Raw genomic sequence first — 12,054 nt, 5'->3', positions numbered from 1 at the left:
GATGACTGTCGTCAATTTTTAATCTGGACACATCTGAGACACCTTGAATATAAATTTTCAGAGGACTTTTCATAATTTTTGTTGAATACAGGAACAGAAATACAATTTTAAAGAGAACAGAAGGAAGCATAATTGGTGATAGAGTTGCTATTCAGAACTTGGAAGCAGACTCTGGATGGTGAAGAGAAATATACTCCTTTATGTTTTAAAGGGCATATATGTATTTACACATCTTGGTCTGTCGTGCTGAATTGTGTAAACTATACTTAGTTTATTCATTTCAAGCACGTTTCCTAACATTTGACTGAGATCTGTTCAATTTAGAAGTTTTATTCATATCTATTAAACTTTAAAAAAGAATATAATCTAAGACACTTAGTTATCTAAAATTTTTATATCCCTAATGGAAAGAAATATATGTATCTTTTTTGCTTCTGGTTGCACAGTGCCTATTATGTAGTAGATACCCAAAAATATTTGTTGAAGAAATATATTACAGTATTTATTTACATTATAATGTGTAAAGGCTTGGAAAAAAAATGCATGTTTCCACTACCCTAATTTTTCTATTGAATTTATTTAGTTTTACTTTGGTGATTAGAAAAGCTATTCCCTATAAATTGACAGTTGGTGTTATTGCCAATTCATAGTAATTATCAATATCAGAAGTTCTAAAACTACAATTTTTGGACATCTAAAGTACCATGGTATTTATCAGATTCCCCAAGTTTTCTGAGAAATTGATCTGTAGGACAAATTACTGTAAGGAATATCAACTTTTAATTTCAAATCCTAGGGGATCAGAAATTGCAGCTATTTAAAAATTTGTATGTGTGTGTCATTTTTAGACTTCTTACCAGCTGGGTGAAGGACTCCTTCATCTGAAATAGAAGCAGTCAAGATCTCCATTTAACTGTACTAGCTCAGTTTCTGAGGCTATGCTTCTCTTACATTGGGATTTAAACGTTTATTTTATTGAATAAATTATGCTTGTGGTAAAATAAATTGATATAAACCTATTGTAAATTTATAAAGATAAATATTCATAGTTTAATGCTCTAAGTATATGTACTTTACAAAAGAAAATATTTAATGAGAAATAATAATGAAAGCAAATAGGTAGTATTTATATTATAGATATGAACAATTATTTGACTATTATAATTTCTATGTTTAAATGAACTTTTCTGGATTAGAGTAACCTTAACTTGAAAATCCTACCTGTGAAATTTCACTTAGATCAGTTGGACCAATAGAGCTTTTATTATTTTAAGAACAGATTTATTTATCTAAAGGATTTAAAATCTAGAAATCTATAAAATATGGATTTGTTAATCAAAGGATCAACTCAAATTTTAAGCAGCGTGTTCCAATGAACTTGATGTAACACCTTGATACCAACAAAAGGATTAGTTATAGATTTTCCCAATTGGCTTCTTTCATGTCTAGCCAGTGATAACACGAACAAAGCTGATATGCTAAAAAATCTCTTTCTAAAACTTAATCCACAGACTCAGTCTGAAATCTCCTTTGGGAATTTGCTTCATTCATTAAAGATTAATAGGGCTTCCTAAATGATAGAATATTCACCAGGAAGTTTTCACTAAATGAAATATTGATTCAGCCCTTGACTAGGAGGAGCCCAGCTGGGAAAACTAATGTTGAAATCTCACAGTATTCTTATACTTCATTTCCAACATTAATCAACTTGTTACAGCACTTTCAAATATATTCATCATAAACTCTTATGAATTTTGAACTTAAGGCCAGTCCATGCACTGCTCTCTTATGCAGATTTGAGGACTCTTACTTAAAAATTTTAAAGAAGAAAAGGTTTAAAATAAAACACTGACTCCAGTCTGGATATTGATTATACAAATCACAAATCTGAAGATACTATCACAGTCTTGAAGATCAAAGGAAACTGAATTTTTACATTCCAAAGAATCTTAAAATATTCTGGCTAAAATAATCCATTTGGGAACTTTTCTACATAACGATGATGTTTGAAATTCAACATCAAAATATTTCTAATATAAAAATTCAAGCCCTGTTGTCCCACATTTTCTAGAATTATTCTTCATAGCTGAAATATTGTACTTAATGATATCTATATTATTAACCATGTCCAAAATATAGTATTTGATGAAAAAACTCATTATTTTTTCCCTTGTTCTGGTGTCAGTTTCCATCTCAACAGTCACCATGTAGTAACAGTTGCAAAACTAGAAACAAACCTAATGTCCCATACTGTCTTTGAGTTTCTTTACTTTTCATTATTTTTATTGTTTGGAGCATAAATATCTGTTTTATTAAATAAATATGCTGTGCTAAAATATATTTATGTGTCCATTAATCTGGCTACACAAATCCTATATTTTTGCCTCTAGGATTATGCTAGATTATTTGGTTGAAATGGCTCTTCATTTTGTCATTAATTATTTCTAGATTGAAGGATAGTATCTATGTATTTGAAATGCATTCTCTAAGTTCAGTGTTCCAGGAATATTGTTATAAGAAACTTTCATACCATTTACGTAAAACCAATGAAAAAGTTAATCAGTGAATGAATCGTTGTCATATAACTGTCCCAGGACCACAATATTTCTTATTTTATTTAGCAAATTCTTCTGACATCATTGATATAATATACGGTATGCCACAAGTTTAAAACTAAGCTCTATTTTCTTGAAAATTTAAAACAATTTGCCAATTATTAGCATTTCTGAGTTTTTTTAACATTCAAGTTCAAACCTGAGCATCTCTGATTTTAGCATAACATGTGGAAGTTTATTTTTTCCTAATATAGTAGTTCTTATTCTCTGGGTGTGCATAAGAAAGGCTGTATTTTAAAAATACATGTTCCTCCAACCTACCAGCAGAGGTCTTTGACGTGATGGAAGATTCTGCATTTTAAAAAGCATCCCAGGTATCATTGATACAGTAGTTCAAGGACAATCATTTCAGAAACACTGCCCTGCAGTGTTGGAAGTAAACATAAGTATCTATCCTTGAATTCCTGACCCAAGGGATTTAGAGAGTGACTAAGATAAAGAATCAATTTGTTAGACCCTGTGACTGTCATGATAACATTCTGAGTATTGTCTGTCTTTGCTGACATCTCATCATTCAACCAACATGAAATCTGAAAGATGGCTACTCAAGAGGGTACTCATAGGTATTCCTGCATCTGCACCACCACTGTAGATCCAGGATCACTTTCCCTGGTAGAAAGTTTCATAGGTTCAACAGCTTACTGTTATTGTTTAACAAGAAATTATTATAATCTAGGAGAAGAAAAATTTGCTTTATAACTCCCAAGAGATACAACTTAAAATAAGAAAATCTGCTTTATTAATTTTCCTTGTATGATATACCTGTTTCAAAGACTAGAGTATGATATTGGCCGCTTTGTGTCATATATTCTATGGGTTTTGACAAATGTATAACGACATGTATCTACCACTTCAGTATCACAGAGAGTAGTTTTACTGCCCTAAAAATCTTCACTCTGCCTATCCATGGCTGTCTCCCACCAACCCATGACAATCAGTGCTCTTACTATCTCAATAGCTTTGCCTTTTTCAGAATGTCACATAGTTGGAATCACACAGTATGTAGACTTTTCAGATGGGCTTCTTTAACTTAATATGTGTTTAAGTTTCCTCCATGTCTTTTCTTGGCTTCATAGCTCACTTCATTTTAGCATTAAATAATATTCCATCGTCTATTTTTACTACAGTTTATTTACCCATTCACCTTCTGAAGGATGTCTTGGTTGCTTCCAAGTTGGGGTAATTATGAATAAAACTGATATAAACATCTGTCTGGAGGGTTTTGCATGGACATAAGTTTTTAATTCATTTAAGTAAATACCAAGGAGAGCTATTGCTGGATCATATGGTAAGAGTATGTTTAGTTTTCCAAGAAATTGCCAAACATCTTCCAAAGTGACTGTATCATTTTGCATTTTCACCAGCAATGAATGAGAATCTCTGTTGCTTTACATCCTTACCAGCATTTGGTATTGTCAGTATTGTGGGTTTTGGCCATTCTACTAGGTTAGTGTAGTGGTATCTCATTGTTATTTCAGTTTGCAACTCCCTAGTGAATATAATGTTGAATATCTTTTTTTGCTGACATCTATATATATTTTTAACGAGGTATCTGTTCAGGTCTCTTGCCTAGTTTTTAATTAGTTTGTGTGTTTTCTTATTGTTAACTTTTAATTGTTCTCTATATTACAATTTTGGATAACAGTCCTTTATCAGATACTCTTTTGCAAATATTTTCTCTCAGTCAGTGGCTTTCTTCTCATTCTCTTGACAGTGTCTTTCACAGAGTATAAGTTTTTAATTTTAATGAACTCCAGCTTCTCAATTGTTTCTTTTATTGATCATACCTTTGCTGTTTCATCTAAAAGGTCATCACTATGCCCAAGTGTATCTAGGTTTTCTGCTATGTTGTCTCCTAGGAATTTTATAGTTCTGTGATCCATTTTGAGTTACTATCTTGTGAAAGATGTAGGGTCTCTAGATTCATATTTTAGCATGTAGATGTTCATTTTTTCTAGTACCATGGGTTGAAAAGATTATCTTTGCTCTGTTGTACTCTCTTTGCTCCTTTGTGAAAGATCAGTCAACTATATTTATGTAGGTCTATTTCTGGGCTATCTATTCTGTTCTATATATCTGTCTATTCTTTCACCAATATCATACTGTCTTGATTATGATAGCTTCATATTAAGTCTTGCAGTTAATTAGTGTCAATCTTTTTGACTTTGTTTTTCTTCTTCAGTATTGAATTGACTATTCTGTGTCTTTTGCCTCTCTATATAAACTTTAAAATCAGTTTGTTGATATCCACAAAATACCTTGTTTGAATGTTGATTGGGCTTTATTTGAATATATAGATCGATATGGGAAGAACTGACATTTTGACAATATTGAGTCTTTCGATCCGTAAATTCTCCATTGAGATGTCTCTTCATATATTTAGTTCTTCTTTGATGTCTTTTATAGTTTTCTAGTTTCCTCATAGGAACTTTTTGTTTTTAACTAGGGGTTTGACTTCATTCAAGAAGTCCGCTTTGCCCCTGTGACCATTAGCAGCCTTGTGAAAAGAGGCCTACACTCTCCTTGTAAAAGGTTTGGTCAAGTACTTCCAAATGGCTGAGCTTCAGGGAAAGTTTTTGCTATGTGACCTGGATTTTTACAGCATTAGTCTTTTAAATTGATATACACTTTTGCACATAGCTTGAAGATTTTGATTATTATAATCCTTAGCAAGATTCAGGGGAAACATAACTTTAGATGTTCCAGATTATGAAAAACAGGATAATCTCCTATCTCTCTTGTTTAGCCCTTCTCTCTATATATTTTACTAAGAGAAACAATCAGTATTCACTTCTATTTCTGAAATAAACAGCACTCTTTTAGTCTTTTTATAATGCAGGCTCTTATACTCCAAATTCCTGCCTGAGTTTCTAAATTTGAATCTCCCATTTATATTTTAGAAGAAAACAATTACATATATGTCAAGAACTTTAAAACTTACTTTGTACATACCACATTTTTTAAAGCAAATTTAACTGTATCATTTTCTCTACAAAATCAATCACATTCTCTGAGATATACACTGTATGTTTATATTATTTATGTGATAGGCTATGCTTCGCAAGACTATTCACTTTTTTCTTGTTTTCAATAGGCATTCTCTACTTAAAATGCTACCTGCTCTAAGAATCCTCAATGGTGATACAATAAACCCTTATTCAGAAAACCACACTGAAGAATACTATCAACTAGAATTAGCACATTTCGTAACACTTTGTCAGTCTCAGATTCGAGAATTCAACTTACTAATTGAAAACTATATCACTGGAAAAGGGTAAGATTGTTATATTTCCCTTGTATTTAAAATAAGTAATATAATTTATACATATGATTTAAAAATATTCTGATTAACATAATAATATTTTTGGATTAGAACATTTTGTTTGAGAATATTCTACCTTTTAAAAAACTGGGCATCATTTTTTTATTCTTTTAAACACGTTAATATGTATTTTGAACATAATTCAAAACAGTAAATGTTAAAATGTTAGATAAATGAAAGCATTGAGGATAGCTTCAAGACATTTTGTTTGCTATGATTAAATTTTTATATTTTTATGTACTGTATTGTGTTGGGGGAGAAAAGGCATCTTGTGGCTATATATTAAATAACCAGAAAATATAAATTAGAAATAAGTAAATTTTTTAAAAAATAAAATGGAAATAAAGAAAATATAGCTAAGAATAAGGTTTGTTATCTAGATCGACAAATCTAGCAAACATGAAAGTGATTAATTACACAGGTCTTAATATCCAAAAGATGGAAATCTAACAATTGTTCATGAGAATCATAGCCATTTATGTCTTAAAGTATTTAAATTCTCTTTGCAATAGATTACTTTTCCAGAGAAAAATGGGAATAAGAACTTTCCCATAATAGAAGTTCTTTGTTTAAAAGTCCAATACAAATATTTTGTGTGGCAAAAGTCAATGTAGAAAGCACTTTTAACTTTATTTCATAAATAACTTTTCCAAATTTAGGCAGCCATGATTTCTCGTGTTTATGGTAGTAAAAGCATGGATTTTTCTCATTCATTTGTACCAAAAATACCTAAAATAAAAATGATCCTAAAACTTCCAGACATTTTGTCTGGACTGACGGATCTAAATTAACTAAACAAATATTTTCAAATTTTGTTAGAAATGAGATTAATTTTTATATAAACAACTAGAAATAAATAATTTATAATGAATGTTATAGTAAAGTTTAATGTTCATTTTAGGCCATATGGTGAAAATTTCAAAACCTATACAAGTTTTAATATTTACTGATATAATTCTTACTATTAAATGTCCTCATCATTTATTTGTTCAGAGATGTATTCACCTTGGATATTGCAGAAAATCTGTGTGATTATTTTAAGAAATTGATGACACTTAGTAATGAATGCCGATATGCACATGAATATGAGGATGTAAATATCACCAAAAGAGATGAGTCAGAAGCCCAGCAAAATCATTTGGCCTCTACAAACAATGAAAGCACACTGCAAAATAGACTGTCCTACTCTAAGGCAAACGAACATAAACTGGACTCACCAGGTATTTCTGAGAAATGGATGAACTCTGGTTCTAGTCATTCTTCATTAATCAGTTTCTCCACATGCGAAGATATGGAAGAAAGAAATCAGGAAAAATTAGTAGACCAGAAGAGAGATGACAGCAAAGTAAGCAGCATCCCCACCAAAAGAATCCTGTTTACTAAAACAGTAATGACAAATTCTCTTCTGAAGAATCAGCAAAATATTGAACATAGTGAAAAAATGTAAGCATTAATCATTTTTCTCTTACAGGTATATATTTATTATTTTTGATGGATTATCTTAATCAATGGTACCAAATAATAACTAGCTAAAGGATTTAAATCACCATTGTATTTCATGTTATAATTTCTTTAATTATGTTTTCATGATGTGTACAAATTATTAATTATAGTACAGATAAATTTGGTTTAATTTTGGCAGGTTCTGATTTATATTCTAGTATTATTTAATTTAAAATAAGTAAATGTGAAAATTTTTTTTGCCTTTTAATTTCTAAATTATTAAAATGATATTTAAAGAAAAACTGTGATACTATATCCAAAAATATAATTTTGGAATACTTTATGAATTATCTGGTAATTTTATTTTTTAAAATATACCCATGTATGTGCTATTTATTTGCTTATTAATCTAGTAAACATTTAATAAGCATTAAATACTTATACAAGTATTTCAATGTATGTGTTATAATTTTCTTTGGTATAACAGCTCTATAAGGTAGGGCAACATTTTCTGTGATTAACCACATAAACCCTTTTATAACAGTTAAACACTTTTAGAAAACTAATGGCTGACTTTGTTTATTGAACCAGCAAAGAGTGGCTTTTACTTTGGCCTGTCACCTTTTTGTTCTTTTTACTTTTGGCCTCATTGTCAAGCCAATATAAGAAAAAAAATGGTCAGATTCAGTTTCTCTTACAATGACTGATGCTGAATAAGGCAGAAGTCAGAAACTCACAGTAGCTAATCTTGCTTTTCCTAGTGTTCTTTCAGAAGTTGTTAGTATAAACAGTAATTTCTAGGAGCTATGTTAAATAGTTTGATGCGCTGAAACTAAGGTGTATTTACGAATGTAAATTTTTAAAATATTTATTGAAAGTGGCTTTTATATTTTCTGATTTATGTTTTACTAATTTATTAAATTTAGAGTCTTTGCTCCAAATAGGCATGTGTTGCTTATTGAAATTTCATATAAACATTTAGAACTTCTTGATCAATCATAAATAAAATAGCCAAACAAAGACAGTAAGTTAGAAGAACTGAAAAATATAGATAAACTAAAGACCTAAAGAATAAAGGGGAAAGAAAATGTGAACCCTCTTGCTGAATCTGGATCATGCAGCAATTTAGGAGATTCATTTTCAGTTGTATGGGAGTTTCCTAAGCATGATTTGCATGTGCTCTTATGCTAAGGACATCTTTGACACTATAATGTTTGCTAAAAAAAAAAAAAAGATGATGATGATTGATAGTGATAGAGCTGTTTTTCTCAACATGCTGAGCACTCTACATTTGGAAAACCTTAAATTCAGCTTCTTTACCTGCTTTGAATGTAGTGAAAAGCAGTCACTGAAGAAAATATCCCTCATCTACCTTTTGTTTTTGTTTTCCTTGAGAAATTTTGATGATGTTAGGCTGAGGAATTCAAGCAATTAATGACTTTAGAAGAAATCCACAATTACAGTCAGTGAAACTTGTTATGTCTCTGTAGTCTACTGTCTTAGGTTAGATGTGTTTTCTTACAAGCCTTTCCTTCTTTACTAGTTACTCATTGCAAATGTTTTCTGATTCTTGTCTCTATCACCCAAAGTGCTCTGAAATCCCCTAATATATTTTTGTTTAAGAGATGAAGAAATGAATGGATGATTGCATGACCAGTATGAATTAAATCCATAGCAACATTTACAAGGTTCTGTTTACCCTAGAAGGAAATGATTTATTGGAACATAAATAGTTTTTTCCAAGTAAAAGAAATACTCATTTTATATGAGGTTAGAAGTTTTAGCCATTAACTTCAATTTTTGATTCATAACAAAAGAGATTGAAGGCTTCTACTGGCTACAGGTAAAGTGGTGATTATGATGGTGAGGATGATGATGATAGCAATAATAATAATTAAGCAAAACAGCAATAGAAAATGGTTACATCATTAAATCACACTCTTACAAACCCAGTAGTAAATTCTAACATTTTTCCAGCCTGTACCTTTCACACTATTTGCCAATTGCAGGCACTGAATCTATCAATGCTGTGTATTTTCCATATTCCTCTAGGTTGCCCAGCAATATTAGCAAAATTTGAATACAAATGTACTTTGATTACAAGTGGGTTCTCAGTGTGTTTAGTCATTTAACTCTTCCTAGTTGGAAATATTTTCCTTTTTCCACACAGATTATTACAGGAATATTATCAAGGTACAGAGAATAGTCAATGTACTAACTATTCTGTCTTAATCACTTTTCAAAATTCCTAAGTTTGGCTTAAAAGATATATGAAGGAGAAGGGATTCTTGGCCTAATTTCATTCCCCAATGATCCCTGAAACAGTTTTCATTAATTTTGTAATTGCCAAACCCAATGAAATTTCTTTCTTCTTCATACTATTGGGTTTAAGGCAAAGTGGAATTAAGTGGCAAACTACTAGATATGACCACAGATATTTTCTCATAGTAATATATTTTTGGGAAATTATGAAGGAAAGATGATATTTCTAAATGACACTATATGTGGTCCATGTTTAAAATATAACTTACAAGGACCTCTTATCTACAACTGTGTATTTATGGACAATAAAAATGTTTTCTTTTCTCTTCTTAACAGCATGGCAGCTGTGGTAATCCAGTCACACTGGCGTGGTTACGTTGTGCGCAGACAGATTCATTTCTTTACAAGGCTACATACTGCTGCAACAGGACCCCTGCCAAATTCCTGCATCAAGAATCAGACTATTTTAAAGAATGAAAAAAGAGAAAATATTGTGAATATCCAAGAACAGAGGGAGAAGTCTGCTGTTCTTATTCAGGTTAATTTCAATCTTTTAGTAACATAGTCATGTAAATAAGGTGTGTTAGTCATTTTCACTGGTTATTCTGTATAAAAAACATCCTCCAAATTTCAGTGATTTACAAATACATGGATTTATTTCTTTCTCATGTGACCTGTTGGCTGCAGATTAGCTGCCAGTTGGCTGTGGCTCTGCTTAGTATTTAGATTGAAGGAATTGTCCTTAAATCAGAAATATACTGTCTTAATGACTGAGTATCAAGCTGAACCACACAACCGTATTTAAAATTTGTCATCAGATGTGTCATTTGTTGCATCTATTAATTCTAACATTTGATTATCCAAAGCAAGTCTTATGTGGCCTAACTGATAGCTATTTCTAAAAGTATGGCTACCAAAAGATCTACCAAAACAATTGGTAAAGTCCTTCAAATACCATTTCATTTAAAAATTCAGAAATCAAGTAATTAATAGACTTGACTCAACCTCACCAAGACTAGATTTTGAAATGAAGTTTAAATTAATCACATTCATCTTTGTATTTATTCACTCATCAATTTATTTTTAGAACCTATGATTTGTCAGTTACTATTCCAGGTTCAGGAAATAAAACTTCAAATAAAACAGGTAAGATTCCTGCCCTCATGGAGTTTCCATTCTGGTATAGGAGGCAAACATAGACTAAATAAATACATAAAATAAGATCTGTAGAAATTCATGATATTATACCTGAATTGAATGATAGTAATTAAACAAAAATTTAGCATTTACCTTTATTTATTCATTCAGCAAATATTTGACACAAAATCTTAGTAGCTTACATTATGTTGGAGTATGCAGTTAATAAATGTGTTAGATATAAGCACTAAGGAGGACATTTATAAATCAGGATAAAGGTTGGTATGGGACTATCAAAGGGACACTTATCATTTTAGATAGGATGGGTATAGAAGACTAGAAAATATGACTCTGAAGTGAGAAACTAAGCCATTAGATATCTGGGGAAAGAATATTCCAGGCAAAGGCATATTGGATCCAAAGACCATGATGTTACAATGCAACTAGACTACCATAAGAACTATACTATTAATGTTAAGAGAATATAGGAGTAACATGGTCAGAAATGTCTAAGATTTTAACAAGAAACAAGTATATAGTATGTTTGGGGAGAGGGGGCAGGTGGGAGTTGATGGTAGTTGGAGGAAAAAAAGATGTCAGATATGTCCAACAGAGATAGAATTGCCAGTCCAGAGAATTGACTTGAATGTGTGAGGAAAAAGAAGAGATAAATTGATCATAGATGGATTACTGGAAGAAAAATTGTGACTTTGACAAATTAGTAAATTAGAAGAATAATCTGAACATTACTTATCAACATGTATTCATTACTATTATTTCTGATAAACTGAGTAGAGATGGCTGGGACTTGAATTCCTGACTCTAAGCAGATTCACAAGGGAGATATCTCTATTTGTCATACCAGAAAAATATACTATGTGTAATAGTCTGGAGCTTTGTGGAAGTTCTAGCCCTGATAATTTGGGCTGGATCCATTGTTAGCCACAGTGAATCAATCCTTTGGCTCACATCATTGAAGACCTGAATTAAATGTTACCCTTCCAGTCTGTTTTCTTTAGGTTTACACCTAATCTTAATATCTTGCCATTATGTTGATATAAAGGGGTGGGGGCTGGTGGATGAGGACGAGAAAGTTACCATATACAAAGGAAAATCAAAGCCCGTAGCTCCAGATACAGTAGTGGTACTGAAGAACTATATGTCTTCCTGTATCAGCATCTTCCAAGGCCTGAGAATGTTGGCAGCAGTGGGGACTACAGCACAGCCTCTGACTTACCTGAATAGTGCAAGACCAGCTGGTCCCAGAATGAGAGT

At 31.3% G+C, this 12,054-nt stretch overlaps 1 protein-coding gene across 3 annotated transcripts in view; it reads left to right on the top strand.

Moving 5' to 3' along the window:
• The window catches only part of LRRIQ1 (leucine rich repeats and IQ motif containing 1), a 175,616-nt gene that overhangs the window by 61,245 nt on the left and 102,317 nt on the right, over window positions 1-12,054 (top strand). For all 3 annotated transcript variants that reach the window (XM_045553288.1, XM_045553289.1, XM_045553291.1), the window contains exons 15-17: window positions 5,710-5,889; window positions 6,931-7,380; window positions 9,979-10,180. In XM_045553288.1, coding sequence (XP_045409244.1) covers window positions 5,710-5,889; window positions 6,931-7,380; window positions 9,979-10,180 — 832 coding nt within the window. The remainder of the gene's footprint in view (window positions 1-5,709; window positions 5,890-6,930; window positions 7,381-9,978; window positions 10,181-12,054) is intronic.

Source organism: Lemur catta, chromosome 6, assembly GCF_020740605.2.
Source record: "Lemur catta isolate mLemCat1 chromosome 6, mLemCat1.pri, whole genome shotgun sequence".
In the NCBI taxonomy this organism is placed as follows: domain Eukaryota; kingdom Metazoa; phylum Chordata; class Mammalia; order Primates; family Lemuridae; genus Lemur; species Lemur catta.
The sequence above is the reverse complement of the archived record's forward strand: the minus strand, read 5'-3'. Positions and strand labels throughout refer to the sequence as shown.